General features: G+C 42.1%; 1 protein-coding gene across 2 annotated transcripts in view; it reads left to right on the forward strand.

The window, feature by feature from the left end:
* FGD4 (FYVE, RhoGEF and PH domain containing 4) overlaps positions 1-12,958 on the forward strand; it is a 154,373-nt gene that overhangs the window by 114,947 nt on the left and 26,468 nt on the right. For both annotated transcript variants that reach the window (XM_084809448.1, XM_084809449.1), the window contains exons 4-5: positions 3,882-4,362; positions 9,859-9,948. In XM_084809448.1, coding sequence (XP_084665574.1) covers positions 3,882-4,362; positions 9,859-9,948 — 571 coding nt within the window. The remainder of the gene's footprint in view (positions 1-3,881; positions 4,363-9,858; positions 9,949-12,958) is intronic.

Raw genomic sequence — 12,958 nt, forward strand, 5'->3', positions numbered from 1 at the left:
TCCTTTCGGCTTTGGCCCCAGCCACTTCACTCTTTCTGGCACTACTTGGAAATTCCCTCTGCTCTTCCCCAGTAGTATATTGGACACCTTCTGACCTGAGGGGCTCATCTTCCGGCGTCATATCTTTTAGCCTTGTGATACGTTCCATGGGGTTTTCTTGGCAAGAATACTGGAGTGGGTTGCCATTTCCTTCTCCAGTGGACCACATTTTGTCAGAACTCTCTGCCATGACCTGTCCATCTTGGGTGGCCCTGCACGGTGTAGCTTATGGCTTCACTGAGTTACACAAGCCCCTTCGCCACAACAAGGCAGTGATCCATGAAGTGGTATATCTCAGGCCAACTTCATTCATTTCATTCAGTTATTATATTTCTATACCACCCCATAGCCGAAGCTTTATGGGCGGCTCACAAATATTAAAAAACATTAAAAATACATTTTACAAAGTGCAAAATAAAACCCCATATAAACAGACAGCACACACACAGACAACATATATCTAAAAACAATTTTAAGCAATTAACCAAAGACAATCCAGGACCTGATTAAAAACTCATTTACATGCTGCCAAATGCCTGAGAGAAGAGGGCAGTTTTAACCTGGTGCTGAAAAGATAACAATGTTGGCGCCAGGTGGGCCTCGCTGGGGAGATAATTCTATAATTGGGGGGGCCACCACTGAGAAAGCCCTCTCCCTTGTTGCCATCCTCTGAGCCTACCTCAGAGGAGGCACCTGGAGGAGGGCCTTGGATGCTGAATGTAGTGTACAGGTTGGTTCTTGCAGGGAGAGGCTTTCCATCAGGTATTGTGGTCCCAAGCCATGTAAGGCTTTACAGGTCAAAACCAGCACCCAGAATTGGGCTCGGAGACATACAGGCAACCAGTGCAAGTGGACCAGAATCGGTGTTACCTGTTCAGACTTTCTTGTCTCTGTTATCAATCTGGCCACTGCATTTTGCACAACCTGCAGCTTCTGAATTGAACTTGCTTATTCTACACCACAAGTGACTACTAATCAGATAAATGTGCCTATTTGCTATGCATGCCAAAGACGCACATTCCTTTCCTTTAAAAAGGATGTTTGTTTATCCTGCATGGGTAACATTGCTGTGTTTATGCAGTATAAAAAGTATCCATAACAAATGCTTTAAAATACAGTGCTTGGATGCCCAGCCTTGCTAGGAATATGACCCCCCCTCCCGCCGCCTTGTGTAATCTTCCTTCTGAAATGGCACCCTTGATCAAAGAAACAAACATTTCAGACACAAGTTGGTTAGATTTTCCTTTAGGACAAGAACTGAAAGGTCAGAGGTAGAATAATCTTCTGTTCCAATCTGATCCCATGGGAGATGGAAGACCTTAGAATGAGAAAGTAAGATGTTTCTCTGCTACTGAAATAGAGGAGACAGTTCAGAAGAGACCATTATCTTGCTGAGATGGGAGATTATTTTAAAACAAAACACTGGTTTGTTGTCACCTGGAAAGTTGAACCATGACACTAAAGAGGAAAAGAAGAGAGGGGTAGCATACCACTCCCTCTATTTTCAAACGTGTGTGGATACACGGAGCGCTAAAATGGACCTAGGAAAAAGGCAGAGCAAGCCCCAGAAGACTGCCGAGATATGCAGCAAAATCATGATTTTTTTATAACAAACCTGTGTGGGAAGGGTAATACTCAAAATATGTGTATGTGGGGGGAATCTACAAGTCAGGCTCTCCTTTCATAATTATTATGTAAAACAAGTTTAATGTGCAGTCCTATTGTTTCCACCCTCGATGATCATAAGCCTCCAAAACTGGAGGCTTAGGATCATCCAATGAAGAGCAGGAGGCATGGTGGATGCACTCTTTGTCTTCCCATCCTCCTGTTCTGCATTTTCACTAGATGGGCTATTTTGCCCGTCTAGCTGGAGTATTTCAGAGGGTGAGGGAAGGAGCCTGGAGAGGCCTCAGGATAGCTCATATCCTGGCCTCTCCATTCTCTTCCCCTCCTTGCCCACCAAAACACTCCCTTTCCTCATCCTCCAAGGTTGAGTTTTCAACCTCGGAGAGCAGCCAACACGGTTCTTTCCATGGCAGCTGGGAGGGGGAGTGGGGTTGGAACGTGGATTCCCCCTTCTGGTAATCCAAAATATCCTATGGCCTCTCAGATGCTATCTAGGGGTGATAGGATTGCTCCTTTACACATTTAAAAGAGGGGAGGAACAGAACCTCAGCAATGTACACATCCTCATTTCTGAAGATGCAATAAATGAAGTAGATACTGTGGGGAGCAGAGAAGAGGAATTATGAGGACATACACAGAAAGAAAGACAGTAGTGACATTTGGGCAAACATCAGAGCAAAGATTAGGCAGTTGTCAGATTGGAAGTTGGTGTAACAGACATACACATTTGCAGAATTACAGCTAATGGATCCCAAGTGCAGGAGAAGACTTGGGCTGCAATCATATATACACTTACCTGGGAGTAGCTCCCATTGAACTCCATGGGGTTTACTTCAGAGTAGATATGCATAGGATTGTGCTGTTGTTCAGTCTGTAACAGTCTCTCTCTCTCTCTCTCTCTCACACACACACACACACACACACACACACTTCTGAAACTAAGGTTGGTGGGGGGAAATACAGCACATTAATATAAGATAGGTAGTGCTATGTAACTAAATGGGGAGAGGGCATTGCTCAGTGACAAAGTACATGCTTTGCATGCAGAAGATCAGAGATTCAACCTGTGGCACCTCCAGTTATTGGGTAGCAGCATATAGCTACTGAGACCCTGAAAGCCGCTGCTAGTCAGAGTAAACAATACTGGGCTAGAGAGACAAATAGTATGACTCAGTATAAGGTAGCTCCTTATGTTCATTCATATGTTTATAATATTCCATAGTCAAAAATACAAGAAAAAGAATGTAATGCTTTGGGAAGACCAATTGATAGGCTTATTTACTGTAGATTACAAAAAAGACCTTTAAACACATGAACATATTATTAGAGTTATCAATGCACAGGTTGAAAAGCAATATATAAAGTCAAAAGAAGGTTGTATTTCTAATAGTTAAAGTGCGTGTGTGTCTGATGTTACAAAAAAGTAGGAGCAAAATAAACTACATTTTTTGTGTGAGTTACCTATTGTGAGACAGTTATAAGAAAAATCTTACCCCCTCTTTTTTCTAACACCTTGAGCATTGAAGCTTGTATTACCTGTGATGGTGGCAGAACTGTTTGTTTAAACCAGGATATATATTACATATTAAAGGTAGGGGGAGAGTGGTCATTAGAGCAAAAGGAGTGTGCAGGTGGGAGGGTGCTTAACTCCCCAGTGTTGCTTTTCTCAACTGGGGCACTGATACAGGAAATAAGCCCTCCTGAGAGAAAAATAATTCCCCTTAGGAAAGGCTATACAGAGATAAGCAGTGGACACAGGAAGGGTTCAGATGCCTTCACCTTTAGCTCTAATAATTGGATGGTGTACATGTGCTCATGCATGTGCACGCATGCGCACACAAAAATATGCACACACATTTATATGCTTTATACATGTTTTGGCCAGGTCTGGGTTTAAACAAACAGGTATTTCAGTATCGCATGAGGTATGTAGAAGTATGTAGTATGTAGAAAACAACACTAACTGCAGTACACTGACTTCAGTGGGGTTTACTCCAACATTCGCCAAGGCAAGTCCCAAGTAAGTGTGAATAGGATTGCACTCACTGTTAGTCTCTGGTAAAATGCTTAATCTTCACTGTATATTTTTGGCTAACCTTTATTTAACTTTTCTGCATTGTCATTGTTTTTGCTAATAATGGCATTTTTATATTCAACTCACAGATGTTTATGCAATATGCAATAACTTTCAGTGTCTGTATTTCAATTCTTTTTAGCCCATCCATTCCTAGTGAGCTGAAGAAAGAATCCTCTGTTCTAAATGTTGCTAAAACTCAAGGAAAGCATGGGTCAGCACCATCACCTCAGCCAAAATTCCTCACCCAACACCCACTACAGAAGCAGGGAAATAGTACAGATCAATCTCAGGATGTACCAAATCGCACAGCCAATGGAGTAGTAGCACAGAAACAACTGGACTGCAGGGACAGCACGTTGTCATTTCTTGATGCCAGTAGGGCCATTCAGAAGGACGAGGCTTCCTTTGACAGCAGCTTGGTAAATGGAGAGAGAGAGAGCACTAGTACAGACTCATTGCAAACTACACAGGCCTGCAAAGGACAAACGATCAATAGCTGCTGCCGGATGCCAAGTGACAACATGTTCCCATTTGGAAAAGAAACTGTAGAAATGATTACCAATACAGATGACAAGCAGGTTGAGGAGCACAATAAGCAAGACTCAAGTGTGGAGACAAAGGTAAGACAATTGGGTTATAAGGAAATCTGGAATGTAAATTACTAAAATAAAAATAAGATGCACCTTCTGCATTATTCAAATAGAGTTGCCTCTGAAAGCCATACACACTATTAGTATTCAGGCCTGATATTTTTGTTCCAACGCATTTTAGACTGATCTGCAGTTGAGGACTACATCATAGAAAGCAAGAAATGTGCACTTCAATAGACTTCAATAGCGTGTTTGTACAGTAATGCAGAGAATTGAGGCTGGAAGTTGAACTCCCCCCCCCTTATGAAAGTGTTTGAACTATGGCGCCCTTTACTGTAGACACGGTCTCTGTGCGTGTATGTCTATTTTCTAGGAGTCCGTTCTGTTTATACAGGGCAAGAGCTCTGAAAGAACCAGTATTTCTATGTAGATAGGAGAGATCTATCTCCATAGAAATATAGATTCTTTCAGAGTGGTGTTGCTGTTAACCTGGGTATAAAAGCAGTTGTGAGGGGGATGCCTTGGGAGAATTTCCTACAAAGGTGATTCTAGCTCTGATCCAAAGGCTTCTCACTTGTGTGGTCACTCCAGTGTGCTCCTGTACATAAACGGGATTCTTCATTCTGCATAATGGCTATGACCATTCTTTTTCCTTCTGTGTCTGTGTCCACATCAGTATAGTGTGCTGAATGGCAACCTACATAGGAAGGACATCCAAATTATGAAATGGGTTTTGGCAGTAATTTACAGGAAAAGGCAGAGACAGGGTAGTGGTACAATAATATATAGGAAGGAAATTGGCAAATACCTGGAGAAGGGAATGGAAGGAAGCAGTTCAATCTGAGCCTCACCTTCTGGATGATGAACTCATGTTATGTCATGTGGCCTTTGTATGTTACAACTCCTGTATAGGCACTGCTTTTTTTGGGATTCATTTCAAGGCTCAGCTGTGATATTTAAATTGATGGCCTGCAGCCACATTGGCAGGTCTGTTCTCATGTGTCTTTTCTTGGGAATTGGCAGTGGACTGGGAATTGGCACACCCTTGGAAATGTGGCTTCTGGGGAGGGGAGACTGTAAAGTGTAAAGGGCACCTAGGAGAAGCCAGTAGCAAGGAGCATTTGTACATTCTGCAATACAGAGAATGAAGTAGAGGAATGATAAACACGATGATATTAATGATTCCATGCTGTGATACCCTGCTGTGATGGTGAAGTACAAAAACTCACAATAAGGTAGGCTACTCCCACATGGAATTCACTGTTCAAGTTGGACCCATTACCTAATCCTTCCCAGAATTCTTGAGTCCCTGACTAATTTCATGCCGATCAAACCCAGTTGTTAAATGAGACTAGAAAGTCAGAGCAGGAGGGGGGCTGCTCTGGAAAGAACATGAACATGTCTTCGCTGTATGCATAATACCTGTGTGTTGTGCCCATGTTGCAGATCAGCTTTGGGAGAACTGCACTGTAATACACTTGCACAGTAATACACAGGGCATAACAATGGATTAGAGAAACTGACTAATTTGAGGACAGAAGCAGGAGCTGATGAACCCTGATTGCATATCTTTCCTTGCAAATGGCTTTTCTATTCCAATATAGCATTTCCTCATGTGCTTTAAGTCCACAGGAATAGTTCTGAAATCCTTTTATGGAGGAAAAACACTACCTATGAATCAGTCCTCTGAACGTAGAGAAATAGGGAATTTGTGGTGTTTTATGTGCTGGTGGAAATAGATTTTTAAAAAGTTAAATGAAGAACAAATGTTAAACTTAATGTTGTGTTTTCAGTTCCCTGTTTGTTTTTTCAGTTCCCTTATAGAGGACCATTCTGATTAGGGCACTATTATATTGTGAAGAGTTCAAAAATATTGTTCTTATAGTTCATCTTGCAATAAAAGGATTAAATAACTTGCATAGAAAGAGCAATGTGCAAGCTTTTGAGATCTCCAGATCTCGTCATTAGGCAAGACGTTACAAAAAAAGCAGGTTGTTGGTGGTTTGGAATGGGGCAGGTGGAGTCTGACTGGATGTTGTAGTCAGGAGGTCTCCCTAGCCATTGAGTCAGTTTGCACATAGCACTAAGCCACTGTGGGTTACATAACCCATGGGGCTTCACAGTGTGCTCCGGCTGCCATTATGAATATTTCAGAACAACCATGGGTTGTTCTAGAGTTATCCAAGAGTGGTTTAATCCTCACATTACCCATGCTGCTGGATTCATATGAAACCACAAGCCATGGCATACATCTGCCGTGACTTGCATATTCAAAATGGTGGCCACCAGTCACCACAAAGCCCTGCAGGTTAAACCCACGTTGGCTTAGTGTTATGTGCGAACCGGCCCAGAGTCTTAAGATGATATGGAAGAGTAGGGTTTGCAGACATTCAAACTGGGATCTGCCAACTGATATGATAGTTTTACGTTTCAGTGCCCCTAGGACCACTGGGAAGAAGAAAGTAGCAGACAACTGTTGATCCTCCATTTTTAAAAATATAAAATCCAGCTGTTAACTCAAAACTGTCTCCATCCTGGGTAAACCAGGCAGGTTCCTTGTTTGGTGGAAAACAAAATTAGAGATAAGTTAGGCAGTCTATCCCTCTCTCCCCACTGCCAACCTGCTTTTTGTAACATCTTGCCTGAGAAAACAATCTGGAGATATTGAATACTTGCACATTTTTTGTGAACTTGGAGTTTTCCTAATAAAGGTATTACATGATATGGATTTTGGAGTTTTGCTTAGGAAGAAAAAGGAAAATCCATGATCTGCAGATGTGGAACAATACCCATATACCAGGCGTGGCACGTTTGTGTTGCTGCAGCCATGAGAAATGTTGTCAAAACTTAAACCTATGTATCCTGGAAACTCAGAATGCCATTCGCTAGCTAGACTTATATTACACAGAGGAATAACAAGTATTAACTCCTTGTAAACAGAGTACAGTAATATAGCCAACATCTAATGGAAAGAAAAAGAAAAGTATTTAAGGGAAGTGCAGTAATTGGAAGCATTTCAGGAAGTAATGAACTGCTGAACAAAAACCTGCGTATGCAGGTGTCAGATATCAGATGACACTTGCTCTACAAAGTTTAAATCTTAAAGGAACCTGTTGTCACAGGTACATGAAACTCCAGTTTCTATAATATCAACTGGTTTCAAATGCAAAATCTAGCAAGCCAAATCAGGACGGAGTCAGGGCAATTTCACCTATTTTAGTAGATATGAAAGATTTTTTCCATAACATGTTTGTTTAATTTAGGGAACAATCCTGTGGGGATAGTCGGCCACTTCTGAACTTGGAGGCCAACTATCCAATGCCAGGTAGGCGGAGCATGGAGGGGATCCTCTCCTCCGTGCTACACCCGCCCTGCTTTTGCAGTTAGACAGCTGCTTTGGCTGTGTAGCCAGGGTGTGTCGGAGTGGCGGGAGGGCTGGATGGCACATAGGAACCATTGTAACAGCGTTTCTGCTGTTCCCGCCTCAGGAACATCCCCTTTTTGCCATCTCCGTGCTGCTCTTACGAGCATGGAGCTGGGAATGAACTGCAATGCCTACGAGAGGGAGGGGGTGGGGAGCATTGTTTCTGGGAACTGAAAAATCCTATGGCCCTCTAGACAGTGTCTAGTGGCCATAGGATTGCTCCCTTAAAGCAAGAAATAACATGCAAAGAGGCTGTATATCTTGTCTTTTAGCTGTGTATAGAGGTGCTGCAGATTTCTCAGAGCACTTGCAGTTTTCTGTAGCATGTTTCTGAGCTTATCAGATTCACACTATGGGTCAGTTTGTAGTTCGGTGGAAAAGGACCTAACAGTGTGCTTGCATGTTCCCTTGTTCTAGCTCACGTGCAGGTTCGCTATCTGTTTCTTCCTATTGTGCTAACAATAGTTCCACCATAAGATTCAAATCAGCAAATAATGATTCATGATTCCTTCATGTCAGAATCATAAACCCACTTCAAATCACAGTTTTTGATTCACGTAAGTAAGTGCTAACTGTAGTTTGCTGATTCAGATATCATGGCAAACTGTGGCTAGGACTAAACAGGAAACTGATAGGGAAGCAGTGTGTGAGTGGGTAGGACTCACACACAACCTCCAACTCATCCATGACCATCCAAATAATATCTAAAAATATACCATATAAAGCAATGCAACTGAATTGCTCCACCTCTTAGCTTAGTTGCAATCCATCCCTAATCCTGATGAAAACAACTCAGGCCACATGAAAAAATGGATTTCTAATTATTCCAGAAGATGCCCATCCTAGAAGTTTGTCAAGTTTCCAAGGGGAGGGAATTTCAAATAGAAACTGAAATCTACGTGTGCTTTTTCTCCGTGTTGTGGAGACAGGTTCTAATTTAGCTGTCTCTTATATGCTAGGAGTTCTTTACAGACATTCAAAAGTATGATTTCCGTATATTCATTTGGAAATGGTATAATCCCCAGAGGGCTGTACCGGGTGCTTTTGGGTGGCTCATTCAGTGTTAGGCCCAGGTGTGTGCATTTTTCTTGTAGTTTTTCCTTCCTAGAAATAGCTTGGGGTTCCAAAAACAAATGAAATTTTGAATCGGGGGGAATCCATAAATGTATATTTTCTGGTCACGGGATGGTTCATGAGAGTAATACCAAAGGGACCACTGTTTTATACTGCACACGATTTGTAAACCAATTTGATGTTAAAGTTCATGGGTGTCCAGGAAGCAGTTACTGGATTGTATGTTAACTTGTGAATCAGCAGTGGGTGAATGGTAGACATGAGGCTGTGATGCTTTGGGGTTGCAGGAATATTGACTATACCTTCCTTACAGCGGCCATATAAGAATACATTAGGAATATGGATAGCATGATGTGAGAATCAGTGGACTTTCTTAGTAGGCTTGTAGATGTTATTCTAACTATGAGGAGTTGATTTAGCTTTGCGATGTGTTTAGAATAGACACACTATATATTGTAGCTCTCCCCTTAGCATTCAATCTATTGGTGTTGCTATGGAGCAGGGGCTTTCCTCCTTACATACATTTACTTTATTAGTCATTTGTATATCAGCCTTTCATGTGGAAAGTGCTTTACTATGTTTGACCACAAATAGTCTGTACATGTGCCAATTCTTTGCCCTTTTTAAGGTTTAGTCATCTCTTAAAACACACCCTGAATTTTTGATACACTGGGGCATCACTGGACAGCTCACAGGATGTGACTAAATACCTCTTCCCCCACCACCACCCCTCCACACACACCTATCATTCCCAGGAGCCAAAATGAGAGTTGCCCATTGGGTTAAATAACAAGTAGTACTTATACCTACAGCCCTCTTTAGTTCACATACTTGGAACAGGAGAAGGATGGGCTCTAGCTTCCCACACTTAGCTGGACCTTCATTCAGTTTCCAATTATTTGTTTTGGGTAGTAGTAGGAGAGAACCATTATTGATAAATGCAGAACATTGTTTTTGAGCAATTGCAGCAAAGATGCAGTTACATTGTAATTTCTTTATTGTGAAAATAAAATTGCATGTATTTCCAGGAGACAAATGAACAGAAATGTTACAAAATTGCCAATGAACTTTTGCACACAGAAAGAGCTTACGTCAGCAGACTTGCTCTCTTGGATCAGGTAAGAAGTGGGGTGTTTTTTCTTTCTTTCTTTAAGAAGTATTGTTGTTTTTAGCCAATATAAGAGGAAATGATGGGAAACCTTGTTTTACTACAATCTACTTTTAAATTAACCTGTGGCTAGCAGCAAAAGAACCTTGCAAGTTTACTCCATTTTGCATTTACATGCTTCCTACATAGAATATCATCCTTCTAAACATGCAAATGCTAACTCTTCCATCCTTCTACCTTACCTTTATGAATCTTCATGTAATATATCTTCCCCAAAACTTCTATACCACTTCTTCCTTTCATTTCCTATGCAACTCCCTCTTCCTGTGTCAGATCATGGTTCCTGGGCCCATACTGGTCATGGGTATTTGCCCCACTGCCCCACTTTCCCTTTCAGCAATAAGGTGCAATTTCCTCCCCCACCCTGCAATTTGGTAAACACAATTATATGGCCATTTGGTCACTACTTTGAGGCAGCTTTGAATTTGCAACTTAAAAATGAAAAAAAATTCCATCTCAATTCAAAAGATGACTAATAATTTAATAAAGTGACTAGGAATTACTCATATCCTCTGTTACAATGATGTATCCCATTTCAGTTCTACAGCCAAGAAACTGTATTTGCCATTTAAATGTCACACAACCCACAAGCTCTGCTTTTGCTCTCTTGATTCAATACCCAGGTTTTTTCTCTTATAATAAAATATTTCTGTTCCCAATGTCTGCACATTTTTCATCATGTCTTACCACTCACTGCATGCTTAATTTCCCCCTTTCTGGGTCCTTGGATCATAAATTCAGTTTTGCTCAAAGATGTCCGTTTTTCTCATTTAACAAGCCTGTGTGTGTTGGTTATGAATTTCCTCTCTGAATATGAAATATAAGAAGCTCTGCATAGCTGCGTTTCTTGGAGCAGAAACGTGACATCTCTTATTGGCTTTAAATTGCTTTCTGCTCAGGTGCTTTTGACTGCTAATATCTTACACATGTTAGCTCTTTCAGTGCATGCAGTTGCCTTCAATTTTATAAGAAAACACTTTGCTAGTGAGTTAAACAAGTCATATGATTAAAATGGTTGTTGAAGCAAATAATTAAAATAATATTCATACTAAAAACTTGTAGCCAACTTCTTGGCTGGCAGATTCAAACTGGCATATGCAATTCATCCCCTTCAAGCCCTTTGCCTTCTTGGTCTTCCTTATCACTCCACTAATTTCTTGTTGGAAACATACAGTTCCTCCCTGTCCCTGTGTCATGACAGAGGCCTGCTTTTAAATTGGCGTCTTCCTTTCTTCACAACAACTTTTCCTATACTTATTTTGGGTGCCTGACATCTCTGCCTCACTTCTTTCAGCCACCTGCCTCTTGGTCACTTTCAGTTATAGCTTTCTGGCCGGCCTGGTCTTCCTGTCCCTAGGTCCTGCCTGAAGCTTCTTTCATGGGCATTCTTATCTTTAATTCACTGTTGCCTTTGCTGTTTTCTTCCTGATAGTTTTCTCTAGCTATCTTTCCCATCAGTCCCTGTTTAATCTTGGCTTGTTTTCATTAAACTTACCATAGTTTAAACTAGGGATGTACGAAAATCACTTACCTTTCGGGGATTATGCTGATGGTGGGGGGGGGAGGTGCTCCGTCCCTCCCCCCGGAATCCTGGACGGGGGGGGAGGCGCTCCGTTCCTCCCCCCCAGAATCCTGGCCGGCCGGCTGTGCTCCGCAGCAATTCTGCGGAGCCGCCGGCCGGCTCCGCCAACAGCCGGACATCTGGCCGCTGGCTAGCAGGGACGCAAATGGCGGCGGCCGTAGCCGCCGCCATTTGCGTCCCTGCAGTCAGCTGTGATAGGCTACGTAAATGTTTACATAGCCTATCACGGCTGACTTAAAAAAAAAACAACAACAACGCGCGTATGCAAATGGCGGCAGCCATGGCCGCCGCCATTTGCGTTCCTTATTTTGGCACGTCTTAGTCTACGTAAACATTTACGTAGACTAAGATGGCGAAAATAAGGAACGCAAATGGCGGTGGCCATGGCCTCCGCCATTTGCGTACGCGGTTTTTTTTTTTAAGTCAGCCGTGATAGGCTACGTAAACATTTACGTAGCCTATCATGGTGTTTTTTTTAAATCTAGCCGTGATAGGCTACATAAATCTTTATGTAGCCTATCACTTTTTTTTTTTTTTTTAACTGGAAATGGCGGCGGCAGCAGCTGGTCAGAAGACCGGCCGCCGCCGCCAGGAAGATCCGCCCAAGGTAAGTCCTGTCTCGGGGGGGGCGGGCCGTTCCGCCACCGATTTCGGGGGGCCAAATGCGCTGGCATTTGGCCTCCCTGAGATCCGTGGCGGAACTTTCGTACATCCCTAGTTTAAACAAATCACAGTTGTTCTCCTTCTGACCACCTTGTGGCTGTGGAAGTGGGGAGGAGGGAGCATGGAAGCCAGAAGCTTGTTCATATAGTGGGAAATGATGCTTTCCTGATACTGCTAAACTGCATTATGTAGTGTCCCTAATAGAGAGTAATCTAAAGCTAATAGCAAAATTCTCAAATCATATTTAGAATAAGGAAGCATATTAATTGGATATGTTCCATTGAATTACATCTGTCCTTAAAATATAAATACATACACAAAAAAGTACCATCTATTAAAGAACACAGCAAAGTTTTTTGAGCTATAGTCAGGGAAACCAGTGTTCTAATTGTAGATTATTTGTATGCCTTGGGCAGCTAGAGTCTTGTGTCCTCATCTGTAATATAGGAAGAATAATATATTTGTAATATATTATGAATGAGATAATGACTGTGTTCAAACATAACACTAAGGGCGCAGTCCTATGCATCTTTAGACAGAAAAAAGTTTGACAACTCCCAGCATGCAGCAGCCAGCCATGCTGGCTGGGGCATGCTGGGAGTTGTATGACTTTTTTCTATCTAAACATGCATAGGATTGTGCCTTAAGTCATGGTTTATCATTATAACAACAAGACTTGGGCTTGCACCCCTGTCCAACCCCCCCCCCCCCAGTA

Source organism: Heloderma suspectum, chromosome 7 (genome assembly GCF_057233095.1).
Source record: "Heloderma suspectum isolate Gila_16-S chromosome 7, 16-S_ref, whole genome shotgun sequence".
In the NCBI taxonomy this organism is placed as follows: Eukaryota; Metazoa; Chordata; class Lepidosauria; order Squamata; family Helodermatidae; genus Heloderma; species Heloderma suspectum.